This window comes from Amphiura filiformis, chromosome 12, assembly GCF_039555335.1.
Source record: "Amphiura filiformis chromosome 12, Afil_fr2py, whole genome shotgun sequence".
In the NCBI taxonomy this organism is placed as follows: domain Eukaryota; kingdom Metazoa; phylum Echinodermata; class Ophiuroidea; order Amphilepidida; family Amphiuridae; genus Amphiura; species Amphiura filiformis.
This window is the reverse complement of record NC_092639.1, coordinates 29680538-29697736: the sequence shown is the minus strand read 5'-3', so window position 1 is coordinate 29697736 and position 17199 is coordinate 29680538. Positions and strand designations below refer to the sequence as shown.

The 17199-nt window shown below is 37.6% G+C and overlaps 2 protein-coding genes across 2 annotated transcripts in view; one reads left to right on the top strand and one right to left on the bottom strand.

The window, feature by feature from the left end:
- Positions 1-17199, bottom strand: part of LOC140166041 (uncharacterized) — a 245583-nt gene that overhangs the window by 45441 nt on the left and 182943 nt on the right. The gene's annotated exons all lie outside the window — the stretch shown is intronic.
- Positions 6832-17199, top strand: part of LOC140166039 (centrosomal protein of 290 kDa-like) — a 60535-nt gene continuing 50167 nt past the window's right edge. Inside the window, exons 1-8 of the mRNA XM_072189414.1 lie at positions 6832-6997; positions 7973-8126; positions 9112-9167; positions 11609-11752; positions 12302-12355; positions 13659-13811; positions 14677-14859; positions 15511-15723. Of these exons, the coding sequence (XP_072045515.1) occupies positions 6905-6997; positions 7973-8126; positions 9112-9167; positions 11609-11752; positions 12302-12355; positions 13659-13811; positions 14677-14859; positions 15511-15723 (1050 nt within the window). The 5' untranslated portion in view covers positions 6832-6904. The remainder of the gene's footprint in view (positions 6998-7972; positions 8127-9111; positions 9168-11608; positions 11753-12301; positions 12356-13658; positions 13812-14676; positions 14860-15510; positions 15724-17199) is intronic.

Below are 17199 nucleotides of genomic sequence, written 5' to 3'. Positions count from 1 at the left end.
TGACATGGACAGCAAAGGTAGGGCAAATTTTTAATTGCGCCAATTCACCAATTCAAACAACATATATTTATTTTTTGGTAACTGTAAAGGACCAATTTAATTTATTCATGCATATGAATGTCGTATGCTATGTTTCATTCATGAAAATGCTATTATTCACCAAATAATTTGAATAAGCTTTTTCAGGGATTTCCCTTTTAATAAAGGAGCACCGATGCAGTACAACGCACTGCAGCGTGTCATTGGCATGTTCAAATAATCATTTACAAATTAGAATAGTCAGATTGCACATTTTTTCATAAATAAGTATGATTAATGCTATAATATAAGCTAATATAGGTGTGGTGTGTCCTAGAAATCAGTAAAGATATATGATGTGCAATGTACCGGTATCATGCTTATGCTCAAAGTGAATATAAACTACTTTGAATTGAATTGAATTGAATGTACATGCCGGGATGCATGTATAACAGGCAGAAAGGTATAAGCATTAGCATGATAAATGAAAGAATCATAAAAGATAAATAGATATTTTATTTCCATGCCAAAATAATACATACATAACATTATATACATTTCATAGATATATTTTTAGATTAATAACGAAATACTCCTTTAAATCTAATTTAATTTCGATTTAAGTGAGCTCTAAATCTTTATCATTTGGCATTATTATAAAGTCCCAAATTTATTTGCGACATTCTGCATGCGCTTAAAAATCTTTCAAAGTCCATGAATGATGGGGGGTGCTTATGTGCGTGTGTAATGTTTCTTTGGGGTGTGTGTTGAGTGTACAACAGGGGGTGTGCTGGTTAGTTTATGTGAAAGCGCTTCTGAGATGCTATTTTATATGGTGAGCTCAAAACGCATTTTTCCGCATTCTGCGCTCAACATCTATAATACCGCGTGCATGTTTGTAGGATCATGGGGGGTGGGGGCAGTGGCGTAACCAGTGTGGGGCGGGGAAAAGGGGGAAGAGAGAAAAGAGGGAAGAAAAAAGGGAAGGAGAAGAGAAAAAGGGGAAAAAGAGGGAAGAAGAGAAAGGGAAAGAAGAAAAGAAAAAGAGGGAAGAAAAAGGGAAGGAGAAGAGAAAGGGAAGGGAGAGAGAAAAGGGAAAGAAAGAGGAAGAAGATCTATACTACTTTCATTGTGAAATTTTGTACTCTGAACACTGGATTTTTAGCTTCTAATATGCCAAAAACCATGAGCTTCAGAGGGCTCCGCCCCCTTGACCCCCGCCGGGGCTTTGCCCCGGGACCCCATCAGGGGCCCTATGGCGGGCCTCTGGACCCCACCCGTTTATCACTTCGCGGCAAGCCGTTCGCGATGCGCACATAAATAATACAACTTTTGGTCAAAAATTGGGAAATCAATCTTGCCCCCCCCCCCGGAAGGTCAGGTCTGGTTACGCCCCTGAGGGGGGGGGCGTTTGTAAATGCCGTCTAACGAGGACCTACATATGGATACACACCGTAAAACGAGGACACACCTCCTGAAACTATGCCCAGGATGAAGTAAATGATGCAAATATGCATATAAGATAGGTCCCCCATAGCGGGTATGGGACGGGTCTCAGTTGGATAGTAAGTTGCCTGGTGTGTTTGCGTGAGGTCCACGGTGTGTCGATTAAAAACGGGTGTGTAAGTCCTCGGTTAGATCCTTCTAAAGTCGAGGTCCTCGTTTGAACGTATTTACAAACAGGGTGGGTTGTGTAAGGCGGATGGGTTTGTATTTTGTATTGTAGTTTTGACATGAGTCTTGGAATTTGGCGGTATGGCCTATAATATGCCAGAAAGAACCATTTGTAGACATGAAAAAGGTTTTGTAAAGGTCAGAAAGAACCATTTTCTGATTTAAAAGGATATCGGTGTGTGCATGAATGCCGGTTTGTTTTTTATATAGATACGAGAGTATTATTAAACATGCCCATGGAGGAAGTTTGTAGGTCTACTTAAAGTATTTATAAATGTTTACCTCCCGGGGACACTCATATGAAATTGGTAGCCTATGTATAGGGCCGCATCGGACGCTTTCAAATTGGATGAGGGCATGATCATGGCATTCGGTGAGAGCAAAAAGTACAATTTGGGTCATTGGGTGAAAGACGGGCCGTTTGGACCTAAGGCGGGCGTGGGTGAATACATGATTTTTTTTTTCAAATAGGGCCTATGACAGTGTTCAAGCTTTGACTTACGTTTGGCGGACAAAAGTGTGAAAAAAATTATTTAGGGTTGAAAACAATAAAAATTCTTGGATTGTTTATATGTTTCCAAGGGTAAAATATCATGTAGTTTCAGATTTTGGCACTTAAAACTCCCTATCTTTTATAGATTTCAAGAAAAATTCAATTTTATGTCCGATTTTGGCCGAAAATAGCGGTTTGGGGGGTGACAAAAAAATTGACTTGCAGATTTCCTGTGAGTGTATGAACATGAACACTAGTAAATAGAGCCTAATTTTCTATACTAATTGTGTAACAAGGGTACAATTGTGATATTAAAAGCATTGAATGGGATCAACATCTTTCTTTATTTTCGTAGCAGCAGTAGAAACTTGAGTGTTCGGGTGACAATTGATTTGGAAAAAAGTACGATATTCGCCTCATTTTCTATTTGAAAAGGCTATATCTCCTCATTCGTATGAGCTATAGGGATGCTTTACGTGTCTTTTTGCTCAGTATTTCAATAGCTAAATGGTAATATAATAAATAAGTAAGCTTCATTTACAGACAATAAAATAACTTGCAATATGCTACCCCCACCCCTAAGAATTTTGAGGGCGTGAAGAAATTAATGGATTCTCTAAAAAAAATAAGTCCTTCAAAACTGGGAGGTTTAAGGCTAAACAAACTCAAACTTGCTCTTGCCAATACCTCCCTCTAGAGCAAGTTTATGTTTATTTAGCCCTAAGTATCCCCATTTTGAAGGACTTATTTTTTTAGAGCAAATTTTCATGATATTTGAGGATTTCGGGCAGAAATATGCCTGTACAGTGCTATGGGGAAGTTGATAATTATGCATTTTTTATGTCAGATTCAGTTTCTACACAAAATTTTACCCTAGAAAATGTTCCTTTAAGTAGGATATCTTTCACTTTATGTTTTCACCATTCTGTCCACAAAATGTAAGTCAAAGCTTGAATGCTGTCCTATGGTCTTTGGGTGAGAGCCAAAACAAACCCACAGTAGGCCTAACCTCTAGTTTTCGCTTAATTGCTTTGTTATTTCAAAAGAGGTTCCTAAGATTAAAATTTTGTTCCTATGGTGGTGATAATGAATTTGCTGTTCAAAATAAGGGCCCTTGGGGTGATGAAAGAATAAATGGCAAAATAATGGGTGCATGCAGAACATGAAAAAAAAAAGTGGCGGGAGGGGGGGTGACAGCGATGCTGAAAAGGGGCGTCCTAACAATCTATAGGCTTATAGGCATACGCGTCACCTCCAAAGTTAAACACGTTCTTGCATACTATTCAATTCAATTTAAATTTTACCTATAGGCCTACACAGAAAGGCATACTCAGCCCTTGAGCTAGTCATTTTGAACATAGTCATGTGTCAACTTCCATAAACATATTGACTAAACCATCATCAAAATTCAATGGCTAAACATTTGACATAGTAAATAATGTTTCCACATAGGCCTATTATACAGGACCAAGTATTTATAGAAGCAAGAATGTGTTGGCCTTCATATAGAAAAAGTCTCAAATTGATAAACACAGGTTTTTGCAGTGCAGTGTAGGCCTATTTATACCAGGAAAAGTTTGAAACGTTTTCAATAATAGTAATAATTAAATATTAATAATAATAATAATAATAATAATAATAATAATAATAATAATAATAACAATATTAATAGGGCCTAAATGAGTGATGAATGATGATCAAACTTATCATAAGCGCCGGTTTCCACAGTCGGATGCAGGACCTATAGCCTAATCAGCACTTCGCTCTGGTTTTAATATAAATACAGAAATAAAACAAAATAAACAGTGTTTTAAACATGATAGAATCTAATTTTCTGACACAGTAAGCACAAAAATGTTTTACGACATTAGGCCTATTTAAAAATGTTGTCGAATATCGATCAGGCCTAAATGGTTATTTTTGCAGCAAACTGTACGGGCAAAACACGCAGTATGCGACCCGTCTCTACATAATAAAGCTTAATAAATATGTATAGTACTGAATGACTTTTATTCAATTAATAGGTATAGGCCGTAAACGGCTGGAGATAAAGACTATCATGTCCATTTCCCGCGTCCATTAGGGCATTTTTGCTGCGTCCATTTGCCACGTCCATTTGTCCATTTTCCACGTCCATTTGGCCTTTATTGCAGACTGGACGCGCGTCCGTTTTCCACGTCTGTTTCGTGCTTTTTGCTCTGTTACATACCAGCATATAGGCAGCATTGCGGCCAGTGACATACCTACACACACAGCTATTACTAGAATTTTATTTATTTATTTATTTTTCAAAATTCAAGTAGGCCTAAAACTATTTATTTTAGGCCTATTACTTTGTTATAGGCCCTATGTATGTTTATAGTACTGATTTAGGAGTGATAAATACCGAATTGGGTGCAACTCTACTTATTATTTTAATATTTATTCATCTATTTATTTGTTATTTTAAATTTATTTATCATTCTCATAATAGTAAAAAAATAGATAGATTTTTATATTAAAATTTATTTTTCTGTTTGTTTATTATTTCACTTGCTCATTTTTAATTTGTAATTTAGATCTTTTCATTTCAAGGGTGTTATTTTAATATTGATAAAATATATTAAATTTTAATTGATAATTAAATATAGGCCTATATATATTTAATTTATTTATTTTATTTTAGGTAGGCCTATCATTACTTATTCACTTGTGAGGGGAGGTTACTTATATTTATTTATATATTTATTTGTTTATTTAATTATTTCACTCATTCATTTTTTTCTTTTCTATCTAAATAATTATAGACCTATATAAAAAAAAACTCATGTTAAATTCTTCATGTCATCATACCCAAAGTATGCCTGTATAGTTATTGATTCCTATCACTATCAATATTACACATCAATAAGATTTAAATGAGCTGTTTGGACTTGACAGAAAATGTTGTGGTAGTCATATAATCCTCTATAATCCAATGCAATAACAATAGGACGCAATGCTGTCTTTAACCGCTTGTGTTTCATTATTTGACATGTTTGACCGAATCATCATATCATGCATGACTGCCAGACGTGGTCTAATTCTACATTATAATGATTATAACCGGGCCACGTTATTTCTATAGTCTGCTGCGCATTCAAATTGCATTGTATACTATTGCATCGTAATTTCATTTGTGTCCATTTTACTCCATGCTTAGTCCGAATAATCAGACCCAGAACAAAATATTAATTTCTGACATGATCCTGTTCTGGGTCTGAACTGTTTCCATATGAAATCTTGATGGCAAATTGGACAATAGAAGCACATGGTTCTACGTGACAGCTTTTTAATCCCTATTCATGTGACATGAATCACGCTATTGTGGACCATCCTTCTGATACTTGATTGTTTGGACAAGCGGAACAGTCTTTTGTCTACCTCTCTGTTTGTAAACAAACCAGGAGGTAGAAATCGTCCTCCTCGCCGAATACGAAAGTCAGCGTAATAGTACGGCACTACTCCATGCTATGTTTTAGGTAACCCAGGCAAACCTTAGTTAACACATTTGCCAGCCAAATTTGCCGACAATGTCAATGCATATTTACATAGAAATTTAAAACAACTGGCCAAAGAAGGAAACATACATAAATATGTTTTCTATACTTCACTTGACCCAAATATATAATTTTTTATGGTGATAAGTCACTCGCACATGGAATTTTAGAGGATTTGGATAGCAGTTCCATTAAAAAAGCTGCTATCATAATGAGACTAAGATCTAGAAACACCAACGAAATGCCGTTTTGGGGAATTTTGCTAGCTGAAACTTTTTGATGAAAGTCAATCTTTGACAAGATGTAACTTTGCTACGGAAAGTGCTATGAAAAAATGGTTTTCAGTTTTGGCTTTCTTTACTCAAGGGCTTTGATTTGATATATAAAATGATGCAGTTTGATGGCAAATTTGAATTCACCTAGCATACCTATATGTTTAATACACACCATGAACTCACATGTTTTCAACTTCAAGCAAATTCGCCAATAATATCTAAGCGATCGGAATGTTACAAAAGTACAGGTCGCATTCAGCTTACTTCATATGAGATGATCTTTGGAAAAATATGGCATAATTTGTCATGGTGCATGCGGAATGCCATGCAGAAAAATGCTGAAAGTGAAACGTTGCGGCAATTCATGATTGACAACTAAAAATTGGCGTGTCGTTCGTATCCTCCGCTGTCGATTTCTTATCCTCACAAAAGCTTTGTGTTGATTACGTAATGTGTGGAGGCAAATTGCAATAAGTGCAATGAAATAATGAGTAGGGTGGGCTCCGGGGCGGGTTTCTTCGTCTTACGTAACAGTAGGCCTATTGTTCTCAACAAAAAAAACCTGAAGCGCTACATATGGCGCTCTAGCTGAAATACAGCAAGATAATGTAAGATAGCAAATGTAAACATGTATTTTAGCTAGAGTATCTCGAGCTAATGACTGCCAGATGTTCATAAAATTTTGAAGTTCAATATTTTTAGCTGCAAGTTCTTTCATTTGATAGAGAATCAAATTACCGTACCTAAACAATAAGGGGTCAATCATTTAGAAGAGGAAATCTCTAAAATATAAAGTTAATTTGCTCATAATATATTTTTTTCTATCATTTGTTATTCCAGAACAATTAATGTGTCTTTCATTAGAAATAATCAGATAAGACAAGGAATCAACTCATAGGCTGTAGTGAAGATAAACCACCGTTACCATGGCACCAGTAGATTGGGGTAAAGTGATGGCGGTGGATGCAGCCAACATAGGAGAGGATGAGGCAGATGAACTCACCAATATGCTGGCTGATGTGAGTATAGAATAGAAAAGAGTTACTTTTAATATTGTATTCTTCATAAGACACAAAAAATAATGTCTCAGAAGATTGGGCACATAATTTTTGAATTTGCAATTTAGTGCTTCTTGTTTTAGAATTAGATATCGAAGAAATCGTGAAATCCAGTTGCAAAGTGGCCACTGTGGTATGTTTTACTTGGCTAATAAAAATTGTTGAAGGTATTTGGTTTTAGACCGGAAATGACCCTAATGATGACTTTTGACCCCAAATCTGTGAACAACAAATGGGCTATTCCTATCTTTGCCTATATCTCAATTTCAGTATTGCAGACTTGCATAATAATTGGGCTATTCCATTTAAAGTCCACACTTACCCCTGTGGAAGATTTAGCTATAGTCTTCCACAGAGGGAGTATGAGTTTTGAATAGAATAGAAACCCGTAATTTCTATTTGAAATACTCACTCCAGTTGTGGAAGATAATAGGTTAAAGCCATTTCCAGAGGAAGTATGGGTTTCAAAATGATTAATCCTGACCTAGCACTGGCTTCTATGCTGTATTCTGATACCTGTATGATGATTTTCCAACTGTAGGCCATGCTCGGTGCTCGCTCCGCTCGTTATTCGAGAGGCGTCGCGGTTTGTGGAACGGGGTGCTCGCTCCGCTCGCTATTCGAGAGGTGTCACGGTTTGTGGAACAAGGCTAGTTCTATCCTGACCAATTACATTAAAAAAACATATTCCCCCTTTGGAAGATATTTCCAAAATCTTCAACAGGGGTAGTGTGGATTTCAACTGGAATAGCCCATTATGATGGAATCAGATCATGTCACTCATAATTTGCACCATTTTCATATTAGTGAATTTATCGTGTTGATGTAGATTTTAAAAGACAGTAGGTCGTGTAACGAGAAAAATACCTTTAAAATATTGAATTTCATCTCACCAAGCCTGGGTTTAATATTTTCTGCTTGTTTGTTTGTGAACAGCTTGATCCACCTGGAGGTGCCAGTGAGGAGCAAATGTTGCAGCTCTTTGAGTTAGCGAGAACAGTGATGCAGGTAAAAGCCACTCAAGCTTCTGTAGCGTTTGAGGAAATGGAGAAAATGGCAGAGTCTCAGGGCCAGGAAGGTGTGAAAAATGGTGAGATGACAACTAAGAGGGAAAAACCGTTCTAGAAATAATTCTAGTGTCATTTCCTAATCAATTCTGATAAATCAGTAATCAATTCTGATAAATCAGTAATCAATTCTGATAAATCAGTAATAAGACTCCTATAGAGTAGTGGAGTCGTCAACTTTTAAGACTGGTGGTGCACAAACTTCCAGTACACTGGATACTTGTAAAGAAAAAAGGTTGTAATGCTGTTTTTATGTTTGACTTGAATACATTGTTTGACAGTTGTTAGCATTACGTTACACTACCCGAAGAGAATTGATCAAAAATTGAATTCCCTCCTGAGGTTGGTATCTGTCAATGAGTTGACCACATCACCAGGCTGTCATTATAGCTAGAGGCAGTATATGGCACACACGGGTCAATGAGTTACATAAAAATGACCTTGTGTGGTATTGAGTTCCCAGGAAGTGAGTTTTGCCTGAGGCAATTTGTGGTTAAATGTTATTACCGTCGAATTGGTTGAAAAAGGAGGTGAGACATGATCAAATATCTCCAGGTAACAAAACGTAATGGGCACTTTTCACAAGTTTGGTTTCATGAATTTATTATGTTATGGTCGAATGGTCATATTTTTAGGACGAGGCTAAATGATCCTAAAGCTTGAAAATTTTGCCAAAAATCTGAACATATTGGAACAATATTCTGACTTTTTTCACTTTTTTTTTGGTAAAAATCAATCCACTTCAAATATATATATGCGTAGGTCAGCCCATAAAACAGGGTTTTTTCCCATTGATATCAAAGTATTCTTCTACTTACACAAGATTTACTTAGCGATAACAAACTGTTGATACCAGGGAACATGATTAGGCTATGAGCTAGAACAAGCCCATCAATTTCATCCCTTGTCTGCAGTTTCAATCTTTCTTTTTTAATTTACTTTTTTCATTTTTCTTCAGAATGTAGTTCTCCCTAAATAATGTTAGTATCATGTTTTTATTCATTACAGAGCAAGCTCTACTGGATCAAATCAAAGATTTAAATGAGGACAACAAAAGACTGCAGGTAAGGCAATAGTGTTAGGCAAAAAAAAAGAATTGTTTGCTTGTCCTCCAGCGACCGACCGTAATTTACCACCCGAGTTTAAAAATAAAAAAGTTTTTAAAAACTTTTACCGACCGACCCAAGTTTGTGTGTATGCATATGGGGTTTTTTATTCTACTTTTTTTAACAACCGCTGATAAAATAAAAGCTTAATGAAAACGAACTCAGAAATAAAAAAAGTATAACAAAATAGTCAAATAAAAGCTTTCAGTAGACATACTAGAACCACGATATCAGAATATTTAGTCTCTGCACACACCTGTCTAGTATACGCTTCCGTTGTTTGTCAGATCGAGATTCACCAGCAAATACACATGCGTGTATGCGATGTATTTATCCGATCGAACACTTGACGCAACATGCTATTTTTAACTTTTATGGATTCTGTTTTCTGTTAGTATTATTACGTTTGATGCACAGAAAATTAAACACTATTTTAAACATGATATTTTGAAATATTCTTGCATTTTGTGAGTATATTAAAGATAGTAAGATTATTTTTGAAATGTAATATTTTGAACGCCACGTTCGGTCGTATGTGAAAATGGGGTAAAATGGCGATGTACAGTGTGTACGTGCCCTGTAAACTCGGCGTTACGATTTTATTTGACCGAGTTACTCGCGTTGCTACAAACTCCACAATTTTGGAGGTATTCAACAACAACATGCAGAATAATAGAGGTCGCGACGGAACATTTAATTAGAAGAGCGTTAAAGTGGCGGAGAAGAAGGCAGAAGTTGGAAGTGAGATCTTGGTTTAAGAGGTGGAAAAAGTTGTGGAGGACAAGCAAACTATCTTTTTTTTAGCCTTATTTTACACCTTAGTTATATAAGATGACAATGACATACATGTGTTTACATTTGGTACACCCTCTGTTGGTCAGAGATAAAACCTGCTGGGAGAAAAGACACTATAGTTTACATTGAGGAAGTAGACTTTTTTGCATCAACTTTGGTTTCAAAGCAAATAATATAAAAATTTTACCAAACTTGCTTACAGGTGCTACAAACTACATAATGTCAAACCCCACCCTTTTTATTTTTCTGCCACGCTTTTTAGCCATACACCCTTTTTACTAGAAATTGAACCCCCCACGCTTTTGTGACCAAAGCTTACAACATTATAGTTGTCTAATTCGGAAGCTTTGTCGCTACCGCAATTACATAGTCGCTTCCACAATCTGCACCTAGCCATTGTCCATATCAGAGTGCTCCCACGCTTTTTAGAGATTCAACCCACCCTTTATACAACAAAATTTTAACCTCCACCCTTTTTACTGATTTTTGGAATTCCAAACCCCAACGCTGTAAAAAGCGTGCTGGACAAAAAGTGCACAAAATTAATACGAAGGTTTTGCAAGGTGGGTTTTGAAAAGATTTTAGGTGGTCTGCTATAGATACTGCACTGTACTATTGCCAAATTGGTCAAGCTGGGAGATTCCACGTTTGTTGATAGAAAGACAGCCTAGGCTAATAGAAATTGGCACTCCATTTGTGGTGGAAAGTGTCCGGCACTTAGGCAGGGTGATTCTTTGTTGGATTATTTTATTTGATCCTATTTGTGACCTCTTCTCATAATTTATTACTTTCCTTTTCTCAAGTAAATTCTGAAACATCGAGTCGTAGTACCGTCCATGCGAACTTGGATGCCTGGCTTGGATGTAAGCTTTTAAGCTTTATACATCCAAGCCGGGCATCCAAGTTCGCATCTAAGCGCTTAAAAGCGCTTAGGCCTACATGTTGACGCAACTTCAAGAACGTAGAAAACTTGGAAGTATGACTATATCCCGAGACTATATCTGCCTCTGTATATTGCAAACTAAAATAAGAATAGGGCCTACTCTATTAAATAAATACGAAAATGAGAGTAGGCCTATGACTGAATTAATTTAGATGCCAAGACACTGAAACTGATATCGTAAAAAGTCACACCGGCGCTTGCACAAAGTTATGAATGAATCGTGCCGTATATGCGGCGCGTACAATGGTTTATACTCATCACATGTATATCGCCATGGTCGGAGCACGTATGTAGGGCTATTTGCATGCTTGTCATGGATCGACCTGGCTAAAAATCCTGGCGCTTGCGGGCGAATGTGGCAACCCAGAATTTATTTACGGTCGACCTGGGAGAAACCGATTACGATAACTTAGGTGGTCTATCGTGTGCGATACGCTATTTTTGGTCGACCTGGGATTTTTTTCTCCCAGCTTGACCCAAAACGCTGTACTATTTTGCTGCACAAAAAACATTGATGTTGTGCAGTAAACTGGCACATGGATATTGTGTATTAGAAATACATCAACCAAAGATCCAGTGTAATATTATTTTTGCGTTTACATCTGATTACTGGGATTATTTCTCAATATTCACAAATTAATCAACATTGTTTTGTTGTCAGCGTTTGGGTGCAGCCGGAGGTAATAGAGACATCCGTTCCCTCCAAAATGAAATCAGTGAGCTGAGTCGTCAGAATGATCTTCTAGAAAGGGAATTGAAGGACAAGGAGAGGGAGGTGAACAAGGAGAGAAGGGACAGCGAAAGGGTGAGTTCACACCAGAGGTTTTCACGTCTAAATTTTTTAAAAAATGGGCTCTCTGTGAAGTTAATTATAACCTTAACTTCGCCACTTCATTAGATCTCACAAACTTGCAGTTCAGATTCCAAGATCTAACCATGAACTGTCCCACATTCCGTCTACAGCCCGCATGTGGAATGCACTCCACCTCAGGAATTAGGAAACGGGCCAGCTTCAAAAAGGAGGTTAACAGCTAGACGCCAACCCATCAGCTTTTATTATAATCTTAAAAGCTGTTATTGCTTTGACATGTCTTGACATAAAAAGATTAGTTTGGTAGTAATGTAGGTGCATATTTCGCTGGTCCTGGTATCAAATGGCTCACTTAAAGTTAAACGTTCAGAGCGTACACACATACAGAAAGGTTCGTCAACACACTTGCCGCGCAACCATAAAAAAGCATTGGCGTCAGTTGTACAGAGCTTCATAATGACCTGTCCTCTCATATAAAGTATATTTACAAGAACATTTGTGTGGTAATCACTTTGTGTGTGTTTTGTCTGTTTCTCTTGACAGTTTGCCCAGCGTGCAGAAGATGCTGAAAAAGAGACGAGAGAACTCAAAAGAGAGGTGAGTCTAGATTTATGATATGGATGTGCCATTAAAACGATTACATGTATGTTGATAGTCCAAAGGGTCATTAATCCAAAAACCCAATAACTTAGTTATAAACCCTAATCCTTGCCCTATAAACCCTAAACTTCACCCTAACCTAAGCCCCAACCCTAACATAATTATATGAAACAATCTATAGTGATTTGGGATTTATTGTCACTCTGAAGAAACCAAGTACATGACTGTAACTGTTATCTGGGAAGCCTTAACCAAATAAAATAAAGTTGAAGACTTTTTTGGTTTCTATTTAAACTTGCTCATAATCCACAATTTAAAACATTCTCAGAATCTTCCATCTTATACTTTGTACAGAGTTGAAGAGTCCAATATAATCAACACTTGGACTCAAAACTTGGACTGTGTTGGATAGGCTCACTTTTTCCCCCAAAATTGTTTTCTACAATTTTTTGACCAAAACTCATTTTTGACCAAAATCAGATTTTTGACCCAAAATCAGATTTTTGACCAAAAGTCACATTTTTTACCAAAAGTCATGTTTTTGACCCAAAATCAGATTTTTGACCAAAAATCACATTTTTGACCCAAAATCAGATTTTTGACCAAAAATCACATTTTTGACCAAAAGTCCTATTTTGACCCAAAAAAGATGTAGTAATGAAAACATAATAATGATAAAATTGGATGGGTTTTCCACCCAAAACAAAATCTATTGGTCTCGCTATGAGTTTAAAAATATTTTAAAACTCATAGCTCATAGTGTATTGGGTTCAAACCATCCAATTTTATATCAGTACATAAACTGAACAATGTCTTTGGATTAGGACTTGTCATGATGTTATATTTTGTTGTAAGTTCTTCAGATACCCATATGATACCAAGAAATCGCAAGGAGCATGGCATTGTTTTGTGACGTAACTTCCATCACTTATCGGAAAGGTGATTAGGCTTTTTAAAAATTATATGATTGGCGTAACCCGACCAACCCTAAAAGTAGGCCTGACCCTAGCTAGAAGAAAAAAGAAGATCCAATGACTTTTTTTTATGTTGCTCCAATCAAACAATTTTTTTAGGCGTTACCGATTTCTGATCGATAAGTCGCTAGCATACCGTAGCATTCAATGGACTTGAGCAGTTTTGGATCAAATCACAAAATTTGATTTTACTTTACTGCTGTGAGGAAGGCATATGGACTATAGCATGATATGGCCAAAAATGGTACATGTATTTACTTGACTGGGTCAAGGATAAATTGAAAATTTTACCATGGGGACTAAACTACATACATTTCTTTTTCAAGAACGACACTCTGCGTCAAGACTTGCGTGATTATCAGCATCAGATGGAATCCCAGCGAGAGCATCTGCTACAGAGACGTGGTGATGACATGGACTCGGCCGACAGGATGCGACAAAAGAACAGGGAATTGAACGACCAGCTGGAGGAGCTTCAGGTACCATTTGTGACTTATTTTCGGGGGCGTACTAGGGGTCAGGGTACCATTTGTGACTGGTTTTAGATGGCGTATTAGGGGTCAGTTGTCAAGCGTAGCAATGGTAGAAATGTTCCTGGTGTGCATCATTTGACCCAGTATTGTTCAGTGGCATACATGTATATGTATTGGAAAATGGGGTTTTTTTTTGGGGGGGGGGGATCTGCTCCTAACTGAAGGGGAAGTGCATAAAAATTGACTTATGGTACTTACTGGACAGGCCAGCTTGACTACCAGGCAAAAATCTTCCAAAATTATGGTCTGCACCTTCTTTTGGGACCATTTCATACTAAAACTTTTTATTTTCACTTACCATATTTCATTGAATTGTCACCTGGGGGGCGTTGCATTTTCCAAAAGAGGGGCCTTTATTAGAGGTCATACTGAAACTCGCGCTGAAATGACAAACTATGAACTTAGGAACGATGATTTCCGGTGCACTTCTGGGTTTACAACCAGATTTTCGCCAATTACTGACACCTTGGTAAGCTTACTACACAAGATGTCATGGAAATATCAGCATTTTTGAAATATTTTGGTTGAAAAAAATTGGTGTTTAATTGAAGGGGGCGACTATTCAAGGAAATATGGTATACTCTTAACAGGAACATGAACAGATCTAAAAGATCCAGATTTTCCATTTAATGCCTTGCATAAAAAATTGTTTGAATAATTGCCATGAAAAAGGGGGAAACTAAAAATGATACATAGCACATTGTAGTTTACGTGATGAACTAGCCCCCCCCCCCCAAATAATTTGTTCAAATAATACCATGTCAACTTATTTACAGTTATTTATATCTTGCTTCCGTCTATCTTCCACAAGAATCTTACTGACGCTAACGAGAGACTTCAGCGTCAGTGTGCAGAGTTGACAGGGAGGCTAGAACAGGCTGCCAATGAGATGGAAGAAATGTCCGAAGCGCACAGTAAGGTTAAAGTCGTCCTGCAGCAGTCGGATACGTACACACAGAATATCCAGCAAGAAAATGAGGTCCTGAAAGAGCAGGTAGGTAACAGATATGGCAAGGGAATAATTAAGATTATTTTAAGGGGTGATACGGATTACATCTAATCGTGGAGTCCATATCAGGCTCAGGCTATGGCCTTTGCCTGATACGAACTCCGCAACTAGATATGATACGTATCACCCCAAACTTCACCTAATAACTAATAGTACCTTCATACACCAGAGTTGAGTGCCTTACCAATTCTCGCGTTTCACAATATGATGCGCCCTCAGCGGTTGCTTTTGGCAGTCAAATTTTCGACTCCAGAGTCGACATCGCCGTTCTAGCTGCTATTGAATTTTCACGCGAGTGTGATAATAAATATGTTGAAAACAGCTCCGCGAAGGATTCCCTGTGATCAATAGATAGAAAATGGATCTACTATAGTTGTAAATTGTTGTTTTAGTGTGCATTCGCATGTAACATCATTATAATGACATTTAAACCCACAATGATGCATGTTCCTGTATTGTATTTGTATTACGCAGGCTTTGGATGTCGACTCATTTTCCCATGATGCACTGCGTATATTGGCCTCGACCCAGCGACCGCTGGAGGCGTATCGTATTGTGAAACGTGAGAATTAAGCTGAATGGACTGCCTTAATATTTGGACAAGACATAATAATTTTACTTCCATTTGTTTCACAGATTCGGGACTTAACAGACCAAATCCGTGGCAGATCGGTAGCTGATGATGACATCATGGAAGCTCTGAATAAGAAAGTTGAGGAATGGAAGGAGTTACTAGCGGCCAAAGATATAGATATCGAGGCACTCAATCATGTGATAGAACAACAGAAAGAACAGATTACAGGGTTGCAGATGGACACAGAAAGGACTTCTATAGTGGCTCTTACTCAGGTAAGGCTAAAAATGTGTTTCCTGATCGGGCTCAAACTAGGTGGTGGAATCCTTGATACGAGGGGAATATATGCCCGAAATAAAATCGAGGTCAACCGAGGTCAAAGGTCATTACGGAGGGTCAAATTTCAAACTTTGTCCGATCGGGCTCAAACTTGGTGGGTGGAATTCTTCATGTGAGGGGAATATATGCCCGAAATGAAATTGAGGTCAACCGAGGTCAAAGGTCATTATGGAGGGGTTAAATTTCAAACTTTGTCCTATCGGGCTCAAACTTGGTGGGTGGAATCCTTGCTATGAGGGGAATATATGCGCAAAATACCATTAAGGTCATTACGGAGGGGGTCAAATTTCAAACTTCGTCCGATCGGGCACAGGCTTGGTGGGTGGAATCCTTGATACGAGGCTTAAACATGGTATAACGAATTCTTAATATGACAGGAACAGGAAGATTTCACCACTCCCTGTGAGGACTGCAATGTCTTCCCAGCATTCATAGCTGAAAATGATTTCTAAATTTCAAATGGATGTATCAAATAAAAACCGAGGTCATCAAAGGTCAAAGGGGATCAAGCCAAGGTCATCTAGGGTCAGAGGTCATATGGGGTCATTGGGGTCAAACAGCATCACTATCTCATGCTGGTGGTGCTCTCACGTACAGCTACAGTGCCCTCACAGCTGCAGGTACTCTAGTTTTAGTAAAGAAATTGAACATAGAGGAGTACATTCCTACGTTACTGATGTTATCATCTCAAAACTTTGTTTTTATTTGCATCAGCATCAGTGAATTGACAATAAGTGGGTTAATAGCTATTTACTTGTGAAAGAAGACTATACTATGATCAGCTCGTAATAGGTGTATAATTTTTGTTACTGATAGAGTCAATTAAGTTCCAACTTACTTCTGCGTAAATTCACAATGCACACGTCCGTCATGCAAAGCGCAGTTCACGTAGGTGCTGCACCAAGCTGTGTGTGTATGCCATTCTATATCAATCCACGATATAACGAGTCTCGCCTACTACGAGCTGATCCGAGTATATAATGTTTTCCGTGGTAGGAATCAGGTTTGGGGAAATGGTGAATTGTTTAAAGGTGGGCGTTCCCAATGTAACACCTGGTGTTTTCTAACCTCGCATTGACACCATTACCCAAACATTCTTATATTAAATTTTTGAATTAAATTTTTCCAGCGATTTGGGATTTTAGGAGAAAAAATGTTTACCACAGTGGCCCATTAATATAGAACAATACACAACTCCAAAATTACTAGGGCTGTTGTCGACAAGGCTGTTGTCGACAATATTGTCAACAAAGCCCATTTTCCCAATTGTTGACAAGCATGGAGCAGTTGTCGACAAAATACTAGTCACTAACATTAGAGAATATCACCATCATTTACAATAAAATAACTGCATCAGTCTTCTATTTCATTCGTAAGTGGTGCAGATTTTCTTTCAATTACAATTCCAATTA